Consider the following 12,827-nt stretch of genomic DNA (forward strand, 5'->3'; position numbering starts at 1 on the left):
CAACAGTGGTAAGCTACCAACAATTAATTGCATCAAAGAATATATTTAGAAAGCGTTGGAAATTTATTTATTTCGATAAGATTTCTTGAAAGTGCAAATAGCAAGCTTTTTTGGTAAAAACTCTTCATTTTTACTTACTACTGCCATAAGTTCTGTTACAAGTTCATGCCGTTAAAAAAATTATACTATACAACATTTTTTAATGAAGATAATTTTGTTTAATAATGCATGCATTAAATGAACGGTGTACGACATATTATTCGAAAAAGTAACCGTTTTCTTTCAACCATTGATCAGTAGCAGCACGCACAGTTTCGATTGATATTAACGAAGTTGCTCGAACCAAACATTTTTTGAGACTCTCTAAAATTTTGTGATGCATTCAACAAGCCATGTTCTCTAACTCTGAACACAAACTGTAGTCCAATGGGTTCAATTGTAGACTTTCAAATAGCCAATTATCTGCTGTTATGAAACTAGGAATATTGCTTTTAAGCGATTGTGGCGTCATTTTTGGCTGGTGTGCTGGAGCAGAATTTTGTTGGAAGATCCAATGGTCTTACTTGATTATATAAAAACATCTTCAACAGTGAATATTCTTTAATCTGTGGAAGATGGCAACTTTGATTTTCTTTAATATTAATCTTTAGGTTTGGGTTATATTAAATTAATATTAGTATGTTGATATTTTATTTTTGGAAACAATGCACTTTTTATGGTTTTAGTAATCGTACCTATATTTATATGAAGAAAATTTCAACTCTTAAATTTTTATAAGAAAATTAAAATGGTATTGTAATATAAATTTGGCATGAAATATTTTTACACATTTTTTTTATTCACTAATTATTTGCTAAACTTTAATATTATAAAAAAGTTACAAGAACAAAATCAATAATATTTTTCAAAACTCTGCTCTTGCCGCGCCTTTGAATGCACCAGTGTAGGTGCGGGGTAGTCGACTTCTTGGCAATGGATCCAAGCTTCAGAACCTAAAACCAAAAATCAAAAAAAAAAATTTTTTGATGCTTAAATTAATTTTAAATTTGGCATGAAATTTATTCAATTATTTACATTCTTACTTGATCTTCAAGAACAAATCTCTGGAATAATAATTTTTTGAAAACTCTGCTCTTGGTTATATTAAATAATATTAGCCCCAGTGTATTTTATTTTTTGGAACCAATGTAGGTGGTTTTGTCGACTTCTTGGCAATGATCCAAGCTTAAAATAACCCCAAAAAAATTTTTTTCATGACCAGACATAAGCTTTTTTGCATATTTGCCTCTTTGAGACATTTTTAGCGGGAATCGTTGATTGAGCTGCTTTTTCTTTTGTCATACTTAGTTAAAATTTTGTGGAAGTGTAGTTCTTGTATGAAGATACATACATATACATATATGTATGTATATATGTATGTAAGTTGATATCGATTTTTGTCTCACATTTTCTTATTCTTTTTCCTTCATCACTCTATATCAAATGCTTTAACAAAATTCTTTGGAAATGCCAACATTCATCAACTATTACCAGCGGCTACTACTTAATAGTTATTACATACATACACATATTTGTACATACATACGTAAACATAAGTATGCGATCTTTTATTAATAAAGCGCTTTGTAATTATTAGCAGAAGCTAAACGCAGCAGAATGGGTTTATTGTTAAGCTTAGCTGAATGGGAGTATTTTTGCTACAATTGTTGTTGTTGCATGCTTTCTATTTGCTCCAATTCCAAACAGACATATAAGAAATAATGCCCATATACATACATACATATATGCATATCTATAAACTTAAATAGTCATGTGAGTATGTGCAGCTGATCGTTTGCCCAACTGGCAAACTGTAAACTATAATTTCAATGACGCGACTTCAATGACAGATGAGCCACTTAATGACAGAACAGAAATATGTGAAATATATGTATAAGACGATCTACATTCACAACTAGTCCATGAAGAGATCGTACTAAGTCCATTTTAAAATATTTGTATTAGGGAAAGAAAAGAGTTTTTTGGATGAATAAGAATCAAAGTCGTTAACTTCGGTTGCACGGAAGCTAATACCCTTCAAAAATTAAAAAAAAAATCCAAATATTTTCCATATATTAAATATATAGCCCGATCTGAATAATTTGTTCGGAGATTCTTGTTTTTTGGTAAACAACAATCCATGCAAAATTTCGTGAAAATACCTTATCAAATGAAGAAGACTTTCTTAGAAGCACTTCATTCCGATCGTTCAGTTTGATGAGAGCTATATGCTATAGTAGTCCGATACTGATATTTTCGCTAAATGAGCAGCTTCTCGGAAAGAAACATGTGCATAATTTGAAATCGATAATCTAAGGGACTAGTTCGCGTAATTATCTTTAAAATCAGTCATAAATTCCCCGTTTATTTAAAAATTGGTAATATCGTATTTTCTATTTTGAGGCAAAGGACATTTAAATATAATTTTCACATTTGTGTCATTCATAATTTTTTAAACAACATTGTTAATAGTTAAATTAATCGGTATTTTATGTTGACTTCACATGGTGTATGGCAACAACAAATTGCACGCTCAGTTTGGCCTATGATGAGATTCACTTGTAAAGAATTTCTCAAATTCCTGTTTGCACATCTCTTCACCGTCTGAATTTATGATAATGCAACTATCTTTTAAAGCAGTTGGAGAGTCTAAAGAAAAGCTTTCGTCCAAATCTTCTATATTCCCGCATCTACTAGAGGGAGCTGGAAAAAATATTTAAATAAATAAAATATTGAAATACATATTTGCACATTGTGGATTTCTCACTCGGGTAAAGACCATCCAATTCTGGATAATAATTTTCCTTTTCATTTTCCAAGTTGATCGTTTTGCTTTTGTCACAGTCCAATATACGCGACTCTATAACTTTTATAGCTCTCGCCAATATATCAGCATGGTCCTCAACTACACGTTGTTGCGACGAACAATTTACCATTTTCGCATCCACGCCTTGCCATGGGTAAACACCCTCCAGATGGGCAGCCATGTTCTCATAAAAAGCTGCTCTAAACTCTCTTTTAATTAGTTCGTGCATTTCGTTGGGCTCCCTGGCTTTCACAGCTGCTCCTTCTGAAATTATTATCAAATTAAGAATTTATTTTATAAAGACAAGCGTATCCACTGCGCGACAATTTGGGTTATTGGTCTAACACAAATATCCAGTAATACTTTACAGCGAGCCTATTATTTGTTCAGCAATTTATTTTAGTTGATTTTAGTATAAATTTAAAATTTACCTTCAGATATTTTTTCACCATGTTCATCTACAATTACGAAGCAGTCCGAATTCTTTTCGCTGCCACTTAGCTGTTCTATGTCTGTTTGGCGAATACTCCTGAGTTGCGCTCTCATTGTACGGATGTCTGTTTAAAATTTGTTAAATATAAATTACGTAAGTAAACCTAAAAACGTATATACATAAGTTAGAAAGGACAGTGAAGCCCAAAAATATCTGACAGCTGAGCGATTGTAACATTTGTTTCAAGGCTATCAAGGTAGCTTAGCGAAAGCCAAAAATTTAAAAAATAAGTCAAACTGGTCCACAATAATGTTGTTGTAAGGCAAAAGAAACCAAATAAGCCCCACCTCTGCAACCCTGATTTAGAGCAGGCTTTTAGTAAAGCAGACATAAATTTTGTTTCTGTTTAGTTAAGGGATTACATGCGTTGAGGGGTAAAAAACTCTCTTTTTTAATTTTTGTCTCATATTAAAATTTAAATATTTTATTAAAATTTTTTATTCTTACAAAGAAATTCTGAAATTTTTAGAAAAAAATATTTTAAACCCGGCCATTGTGTCGCCATTTCCGGTGACTTCTCGAAAGAAGTTGTGCCCGCGTTGAAGGGATAAATCCTTACGTGATCATTTTAAATGAAAAAAATACGTGTTTTAGTTAAAACCTTAATTTAGAACTTGGACGAAGGAAAAAAACGGAAAATTGGATTTAGAAAAAAAGGGAAATTTCAGTGAAAATTTAGCGTTATTTTATTCAAATAGTTGTCATCGAAAAAAAAATCTTTCGTCCAAATCCTTAAGAATTGTAACTCAAAGGCCTGTGTAAATTTTCATGAAGGTCGGTTGAGTAGTCCTCAAGAAATCTTGCCAATCGACTTCATTTTATAGCGATGCGAGTATAATAATCCATTCCAAATTTCGTGACGAAATTTTCTGTTCTGAAAAACAAATAAATGTCCATACAACACTTAACTAAATGCCAAGTATAGTCTAGTACAAGCCTTCGATTCGCTCGAAATAGGAGAGTGCCGCATTGAACAATCAACTGGCATAAATCAAATACCTAAACTGTTGTTTAAAAACAGATAGTACAGAATCCATATATTCGCGCAACAAAACCATTATATCGAGGAAAGCTTCTAAACGAATATTTGATTAGTATCCATATTAATTAACTTACCTCTTTGGATGCCTTCCTGTATATAATCTATTTTTGAAAGCTTAGCTCGTGTGTGTGGGCTTACAGCATTTCCAGCTAATCCAATTTTTTTTTCTTCTTCTATTTTTACAATTATTGCACGCAGTTGGCAGACTTTCAAAATAATTAGCGTATCTTCTATATCAGTTTTGGTGTTGTTACCAATTTTCGGAATGGGTTCTACGTTTACCTCAAAATTTTCCGCCTTGAAAATACTCCCTAACTTCGGGACATTCACTGTGTTGTTGCTATAAAAGGCGTCTGCGAATGCGTCTTTAAGGTCTAGATAAAACAATCCCATCCCAGTAGCTAAAACAAAAATTAGTTGAATTAATACATCAAGAGTATATTGAGAATACTGTGCGGATATTTAGTATTGCTTGATAAATCAAAAGTCACAAATTTTTACTCATTTAATATAAAAATAAAATTGCATGTACATAATTTGGAACAAAATCTAGATTATTTGATCAAACTTGCACTCTTTCCGTATTAATAAATTGCAGTAAATATCTAAGTACACAATAAATGAAATATTTGTGCTCACTTACGATTAGGTTTTCGACTAGCGCGACTTGTTGACGGGCCATCCAGCGCCTCGTGTCTAACAACGAATTCTGAAATATGGCCTTTTATAAGTAGCCTTGACCTTTCGATAATTTGTCTTTCCCTGACAGACATGATTTGTTTGCCTTTTGACCTTGCCTTACTCTTTCGTCCCATTTTTAATTTTAAGAGAACTTATGAAGTCAGCTTTTATTGTTATTTTTATATTATCCAGAGATGATTCTTCTTTGATTTTTTTGTTTGCCTTTTTAGGAACACAATTTTATTCTAAATTAATTGAGACACCAAAACATTAAGACAGTACTTCTGAGAAACGATTATGCCTGTAATTAGAAGAATATTATGGTAGATAACTGCAGTCTTCCAGTGGTCCTATTCTCAGGCATTTGCCAGATCGATAAGGCAGTAGAACGAATATAAATGAAGGTATCTAGAATATAGCACAAAGTAATACGAAAACAATACAGTTCGAACTAAAAGCTCAAATTTTAAATAAGTATGGCTAACTTTTTTGTAAAGGTAAAGTAATTTTATTTAGTATCCCGTTTTCTTTTAACTATGAAGACAAATGTAAAATCTGTTAGAAAGTTAAAAATTTTCATTAATTTGTCCACACAGCCACCTGATGGACCTACCTTCCCTTGTCATACACTATATTATGGGTTTTGAGTTACAGCCCAGATTATGGCTTAGTTAGTTAAATTAAGTTAACGAAATCGGCTTATAACCACGCCCTGCAGCTAAACCATAGCACTGCTTACATTTACTTAAATTTTGACCTAGCTGAGTTAACAACAGCGCCGTTTCTCTTTCTTTCGCAATTTGGCGCCATTTTGAGATACCAAGTACAGCCAGGTCCTTCTCCACCTGATCTCTCCAACGGAGTGAAAGCCTTCCTGTTCCTCTGGTACCCCCGGCAGGTACTGCGTGGAATACTTTCAGAGCTGAAGCGTTTTCATCCATTCGGACGATATAACTTAGCCAGCGTTGCCGCTGTCTCTTAATTCGCTGAATTATGTCAATGTCATCGTATAGTGGAAGGATGGAGCCATGTGTAGAAGTTTACGCAAGGGAAAATTCTCTGAGGAAAGTTCAATGAGCACCATTCACTTTCAAGTTGCAAAAACGATTCTTTTACATATGAATCAAGTAGCTCACGACTTCTGGCCTTAGACCAAGTATCCTCTGGGTAGCCAGAAAAGATCAGTTTGAAGACGAGCTAAAGTGAGAACACGAAACATTCCCTCCCCAGGGTTTAGTGCTGGGTTTTGGGACCGGCCACGTAAAAAACACTACCAACGAAAAGGACTATATAAAATATATAAATAATCAGGATGACGACTTAAGCCGAATTAACCATATCTGGCAGATAGTCTCTCCGTCCATATATCGAACTAGTCTCACAGTTTTCGCATCGGAAATTTTGCATAGATCCCTTTCTCCCAAAAATGTGGCTTACTTGTTGGAACGGCCGATAACAAATAGGTATAACATATAGCTGCCATTCAAAACTATCGATCAAGATCAAGTTTCTGCATGTAAAACTTTTTTATTTGGAATTATGTATGTATGCATATCTTCACAAAGTTTGGCAAAAAGCATCCACCTATTTGACCACTATAACATATACAAACTGAATCATCAAAATTAAATTCTTGTATCGAAAATTTTTATTTGTGAAGGGTATAATAGTTTCGGTGCAACCGAAGTTAATAAAAGTACTTTTCCGTGCTTTTCCCATAGCTCTCAAATATCGAATGTAATGTTGTCTGTCCGTCCGTTGAACAACAGATGAACAAATTTAGAAAATCAGCAAAAATCCTCTGAATGTCGAACTTCATTCCGACCCAACTCGGATTCACTTACTTAACTTATTTCCCAAACACAGCCCAAGTCAAGTTTGCATTTAAATACTATCATTGTCAATTTATAATTACTATAAATACCAACCATGTATCCATTCATTTTATTAGATTTTCTGAACTTCATTTAACCCGCGCACTTGTTGTTTTACCTGCCAACATTTCACCACTGACCCATACTTCGCTGTAACGTCATTTGTTTCATTTAAGAAATTAAGATCAAAGCCGAAGCCGCTCTCTACAGTAAGCGGCCATATGTAGCGCTCGAACCAAAGCTTACTACTACCTCACAAATACATACTTACAAACATATGAGCAAAGAATTAATTTTATTTTGCCCTCTGCTTTTGTCGCAAACGATTTTTTTACCCTACAACCTACCCGTAAAAACAACAACAATGTAAAATATTGTCTGGCAACGCGGCTGAGCAGTCAATGAGAACACTTTTTTGTTGTTTTGTGTCAGTGCTTAGTCGAAACCCTAAATTCGCCAGCCTCCCAGTCAGCAAACCAACCAACCAACCGTTCATGCATCTATCTATCCGACCAGACAGATATACTCATTCATATGCAACCGGCCGACCAGCCGGTTAGTGAATCAGCGCCAAAGCGTTTTCGCTCCGATCAGTTGGAGAACAGTTGCGAGTTAGTTTTTGTTATTATTTTTATTGGTGGAAGCACAAAAATGCGCGAATAGTTCCTACAGTGGTGCTGGATTGAGCAAAATATCCGCAGAATATCAGACTTTGTCTCTTCGCCTTGCAAATTCGACTTTTTTGACGTATGTTCTATAATAAAGAACGCTCCATAGTTCTCATAAAAAATGTGGTAGTTTCTTAGAAACTTTTCCGGATTCCGGTTTCCGGCAATAAGTGTGCGATTAACTTGATTTCTATAAATGATTTTCTTTTTAGCCCAATGGAGTCAAAAAGAACCCATTTTTGATCCCTCGGGAAGTTCATATTTAGTAGAGCTGCCAGACAATACAGCCAAAGTTAAAAGTCTCTTCAAAGATCTCGAACGAACTATCTGAGGACTCTATTAGCTTTCCAGATACAATACTTGTACGAACCACGCTCTCGTTTGATATTCGGCCTTAGGGGGTAATTGAGCTCTCATTTTCGGTACCTTTAAGTTCAGTTTCGTATTTAGTAGTGCTGTCAGATATTGCAGCTAAGCCTCTTCAAAGATTTCCAAAATGTTAGAGTAGCATCTGAGGACTTTATGAGATCTCCATATATAATACTTGTACGATTGAGCCTTTTATGTTAGGTCGGACCTTATACAGTAATTGAGCGATCACTTTTGATACTTCGAAAAATGTCATATCCAGTAGTTCAAAAGGGCCTGAGGAACGTAATTTTAACTTACTTGTCATTGTTATATACATATGAGAACCCCTTAAAGTCGACGAAGCGGCGTACCGATAAAAAAAAATCCTTATTGTATGCAATTACACTTTTCCACCCACTGTACGGCCTGTTGATTCTAAGTTCAAATCCACACTTTGATCAGCCAACGCGCTGAAAGTATGGTGGTGGTTCTGGAGATTCGATTAGCCCAGCAGCGCGCCTTAGTTCGTGAGCACTGATATGATACCGTCGTCGTTCGTTTCATCTGCCGACGTCACCGACGACTACAGACTACAGCGGTCTGTTGAGTGATGGTGGTGGTGGTAGCGCTGTTTTCTGACTAAGCGAGCGGCACTGCCTGTTCGCCTGCTTGCTAGCCAAACGGCTGACGCTGACTGAGTGGCTGTTGGGTTGGCTCGTTGGTCGGCTGTTTGGTTGGTTGCTTGGATGTTTGGCTGTTTCGAGCCCCTCTGAACTTCAGCGACCGCAGCAAATGCTTTTTCAGTTATATTATAAGTTTCGTCAAGTCAAGTCGCGTTGATTACGAGAGGGTCTCTGTTGTTGTTTTGTAGTGCGTCGCTGTCGCTGTCTCTGCCGATGAACGCATCTCGTTTACGATCGTACGTGTGTGTTGTAATGCGAAATTTGCAAAAACAAAATAAAGTTAAATTATAAATAAATAAAAGCAAATAAAAACAAAAGCAAAAATAAATTATAGTAAGAAATCAGCTGTCGACGGCAAGAACAACAAGTTTGTACTATAACCAGCAAAGGTTCTCGACGTAAGTGATTAAAAATATGTTTAGCTTTTATCATTATATTTTCCGTCTTTCGCGTTTTTACGTTGTTATTTAACAATAATTAGACACAGACAGGGTTAGAATAATTGCGAAAAATTAAAACACAAAATATTAATTAGTGAGATAAGTGAGAAAATGCTGAAAACGGTCGAAGAAATGTGTGAATGTGTTGGGTTTTAGGTTTGTGAATGAGCGCGCGCCACTTTGTGTGTTTGTATGAACGTTTGCTGCTATTTCGCTGTGTGTGTGTGTGTGTGTGTGAATTGATTAGCATTTCTGTTTGAGCGCTCAACTGAACTTGCGCTGTGTTGTTTGTGTGTGTTTTGTTTTGTTTTTGTCCAGTCGACAACAAAGTGTCAAGTACAGCGATGATAAGCGCAACAGGTATTTACTTAGTTTGGAGGCAAAGCAAAGTCAAAAAGTGAAATCTACACCGCCCATCGGCGCCACCCTACAGGGCACGCGTTCGAATGACTTTCAGCATTTATTCACGCATTTTAAACGACCTGCGATGGTGCAACTATTTACGCACCCGTAACAACAACAACAACAATAACCACAACATATGCAGTAATAGTAGTAGCTACATTGACAACAACAATAATAAATAGTAAACAAAAAAGTCAAAAGCGCTAGTAAGCAGATAGTCCACCAAGCGCTAATCAAATGGATTATCACCCATAACAAGCGCAACGCGCGCTATTTGAAAACGCGAGTTCACATATAATACATATAAATGGAACTAACGTGGAAGAAAACGCATTTGCCTAGTTATTTGTATGCAAGCATGTAGATTATAAAAAGTACGTACAGTGTGTGACATAAAAATGAAGACACTTAAGTTAGAGAAGATAAAATTGATGATTTTTTATGGCGATCAGCATCTACTGCATTCACAATACACCGAACTGCATTCAAATACAGTAAAATTCGCTTCAATGTGTCACAAAAAAGGCAAGCATTTTGAGGTATTTAGCCGGGTAGGGTACTTAAAGGAGCCCGCTTAAGTCCTTCGAAGCGAGTACTAAGTCCAAAAATGTTAGTTATTTAAGCGTGGAGTACTTATTTAGGCCGGTTTTGTGAAAGAACATTCTTTGGCATATATTTTTCGAAAATTATCTCTTTCAAATGTCGGCCGCTGTTACGTTTTAGATGGTCAATCCGTTAAGTCCAATTTTTGATGACTCGCTCGGGCTGGTAATTGGAGCACGACACGTATGATGTTTTGCTCCAAGGCCTGAATAGAAGCCGGATTGTCCGCATAGACTTTAGACTCTACATATCCCCACATGAAAAGGTCTAACAGTGTGATATCAAACGATCACACGAAATCATCAAAGTCTTCTCTAAATAAATCCACTGATTGTCGCCGAGATCACGAGCTTCAATTTCAGGTATCAAATAGTCGGTTATCATTGCGCGATCACGGTTGCCTTTGACTGTTACGTTTTCACCGGCATCATTCTTGAAGAAATATGGACCGATGTTTCCACTGACCCACAAACCACACCAAACCACTGTTTTTGCTGGATGAAATAGCAGCTCTTGAATCGCTTCAGATTGCTCTTTGTCCCAAATGCGGCAATTTTACTTGTTTACATACCCATTGAGCTAGAAATGGGCCTCATCGCTGAACAAAATTTGGCTCGAAAACGTCGGATCTTCTTGGAATTTTTCAAGAGCCCATAGAGCGAAGCGATGTCGCTTGGGAAGATCGAGCGGCTTCAGTTCTTGCACAAGCTGTATTTTGCACGATTTTAATTAAGGATCTCAAATTAAAATGCGCCAAGTCGATACATGCATACAAAACTACAATAAAAAAGTTATTATTTTCCAAAAGAAAACTTTTTTTGACTTTTATTTCTGGTTTATTGGTAGACAATTTGAAGCTCTTATTTACATTGTTATTTTTTTAAATCTATTGTCTATTCAAACGATTGGAAAAAATATCAAAAAGAGGCGAAATGGCGACCAAATTTCGATTTTAGACAATTGTCTCCGAGTTATCACTCAAGCAAATTTGGGAAACGTTGTTGAAACGTTGCGAAAAAAACGTTTAAAGATAAACTGATAGAGTTTATTTAACTGAGCGGCAGTTTTAATAGGTTGGAACCTAAAACCTCGAAATCGATTTTTTGTTCGTTTCATACTAGGTATGCTCCTCAAAAAGCACGATTACAATATTTTTTGTAATTTTCACGGTTAAAACCCACAGATTCTGCTGTAAATAAAAAGCTGTCAAACACACATTAAATATCAGGTCTCACACAATCTTCAGCTCAGCACCCAAGAGGTTGAATCAATCCTCAAGTTATTTTAAACCCAGTTCAGGCCATTATTTTCAGCTGCTATAGTTCAAAAGTTTCAACTACTCATTGAGTGCTTATGAAACGTTGCTATTGCTACTATTATTGCGCTCGCATACTGTATTTACATTTGCAAACCATTGATTTCTCAAAATAAATGACATAAAATCAGCACACCTTCAAAATTTACGGTTTTGCCAATGCAACAAAAACAAAACAAGCACTGCGCGCATGCTGTCACCGCGCCCAGGTGCACGGCCCAAACGACGAGCCGAATATGCAGTTATTTAAATACCAATGAGTACTTGACAGACAGCATACTGGCAGCGCCGTGGAAGCAGTACGATGCGGTTGACTGACTGCAATTATGACAACTTTTCATGGAAAACAATAACAAAACTATAAAAAATAAATAAATATAAAGAGTATGTAATAAAAAGCAGCGGCAGTAGTTGAAATCAAACCAATAGTAATGACAACAACACCAACGGCAATAACATATAATCTGCATATGACATACTGCATGTACATATGTATGTATGTTATTGTATTTGTTATTCTCTCTGTGTGTGAGCCAATTTTAATGGTGATTACCTTGGCGCTGGGCGATCGGTGGTTCACTGTTTGGACTATTACAAGCTCACACATAAGCTTTTCTGTATGTATGTATGTGTGTTTGTGTGCGCGTAGCTAGATATTCGCCTGTAACTAGACTTGTATGCCACTTGTCCGGTTTGCTGGAGTGTGATCTGTCGTCGCTCGATCGCTTGCTGCTTAATATGCATACCGAAGTGATTGTGCCAGCGTACGCGAGAATATTGGAGCGTAATCAAAACAACAACAATAATGTGTATATATACATATATATGCATATATAGAATAATAATGTAATAAGCGATGACCAAACCGACAATAAACGGTTTCCTATAGCTGTTTGTGTGCGTGTGTGTAATTATATGCATGTGCCGGAGCAGCCAAAAACGGTAGCCAACATGACATAACAAAAATACAAAAAAAAAAAAATATACAAAAAAAAGAAAAAAAAATACAAAAATAGAATTTAAATAATTATATTAGAATTTCCTTATTTATATGAATGTAGTATAAACTAGTTTCGGAATTCCATTCAATTCATTGCGACGCGCACGTCAAGCATTAATTTAGAATTTAATTTCTTCTAATAAATGGACATTTGAATATACAAATGAGATAATAGTTAGATGCTGCTACTTAAAAGCTTGCTCCGAGACAATAGCGGTGTAGATATGTATGCCACGATCGGTATAGACTATTAGCATAGACTTCTAGAGCATCCTTTGTTTATGATTAGTGGTGATGTGCCAGCGCTCACATAGTTGCTGAATATTTGCTACATACTTACATATAAGCATACATAGATATACATATGTACATACGTATGTAAGCAAAATGTATAATACTTTTACCAAGAGATAAACAAGCGCCGACT

The 12,827-nt window shown here is 35.7% G+C and overlaps 2 protein-coding genes across 5 annotated transcripts in view; one reads left to right on the plus strand and one right to left on the minus strand.

Moving 5' to 3' along the window:
* Positions 1 to 2,372: 2,372 nt before the first annotated feature.
* LOC126756909 (uncharacterized) lies at positions 2,373 to 5,370 on the minus strand. Its single transcript, XM_050470410.1, has 5 exons — positions 5,024 to 5,370; positions 4,455 to 4,781; positions 3,277 to 3,402; positions 2,807 to 3,109; positions 2,373 to 2,742 (listed from the first exon to the last, which is right to left on the minus strand). The coding sequence occupies exons 1-5, from the start codon at positions 5,193 to 5,195 to the stop codon at positions 2,573 to 2,575; spliced, it is 1,098 nt and encodes a 365-aa protein (XP_050326367.1). The 5' UTR covers positions 5,196 to 5,370; the 3' UTR covers positions 2,373 to 2,572.
* A 3,224-nt stretch (positions 5,371 to 8,594) lies between these two features.
* Positions 8,595 to 12,827, plus strand: part of LOC126756866 (sorbin and SH3 domain-containing protein 1) — a 93,405-nt gene continuing 89,172 nt past the window's right edge. For 3 of the 4 annotated variants that reach the window (XM_050470323.1, XM_050470325.1, XM_050470324.1), the window contains exon 1: positions 8,595 to 9,035. The gene's annotated coding sequence lies outside the window, so the exon portion shown is untranslated. The remainder of the gene's footprint in view (positions 9,036 to 12,827) is intronic. The other variant, XM_050470312.1, reaches the window with a different exon arrangement.

This window comes from Bactrocera neohumeralis, chromosome 4, assembly GCF_024586455.1.
Source record: "Bactrocera neohumeralis isolate Rockhampton chromosome 4, APGP_CSIRO_Bneo_wtdbg2-racon-allhic-juicebox.fasta_v2, whole genome shotgun sequence".
Classification (NCBI taxonomy): Eukaryota; Metazoa; Arthropoda; class Insecta; order Diptera; family Tephritidae; genus Bactrocera; species Bactrocera neohumeralis.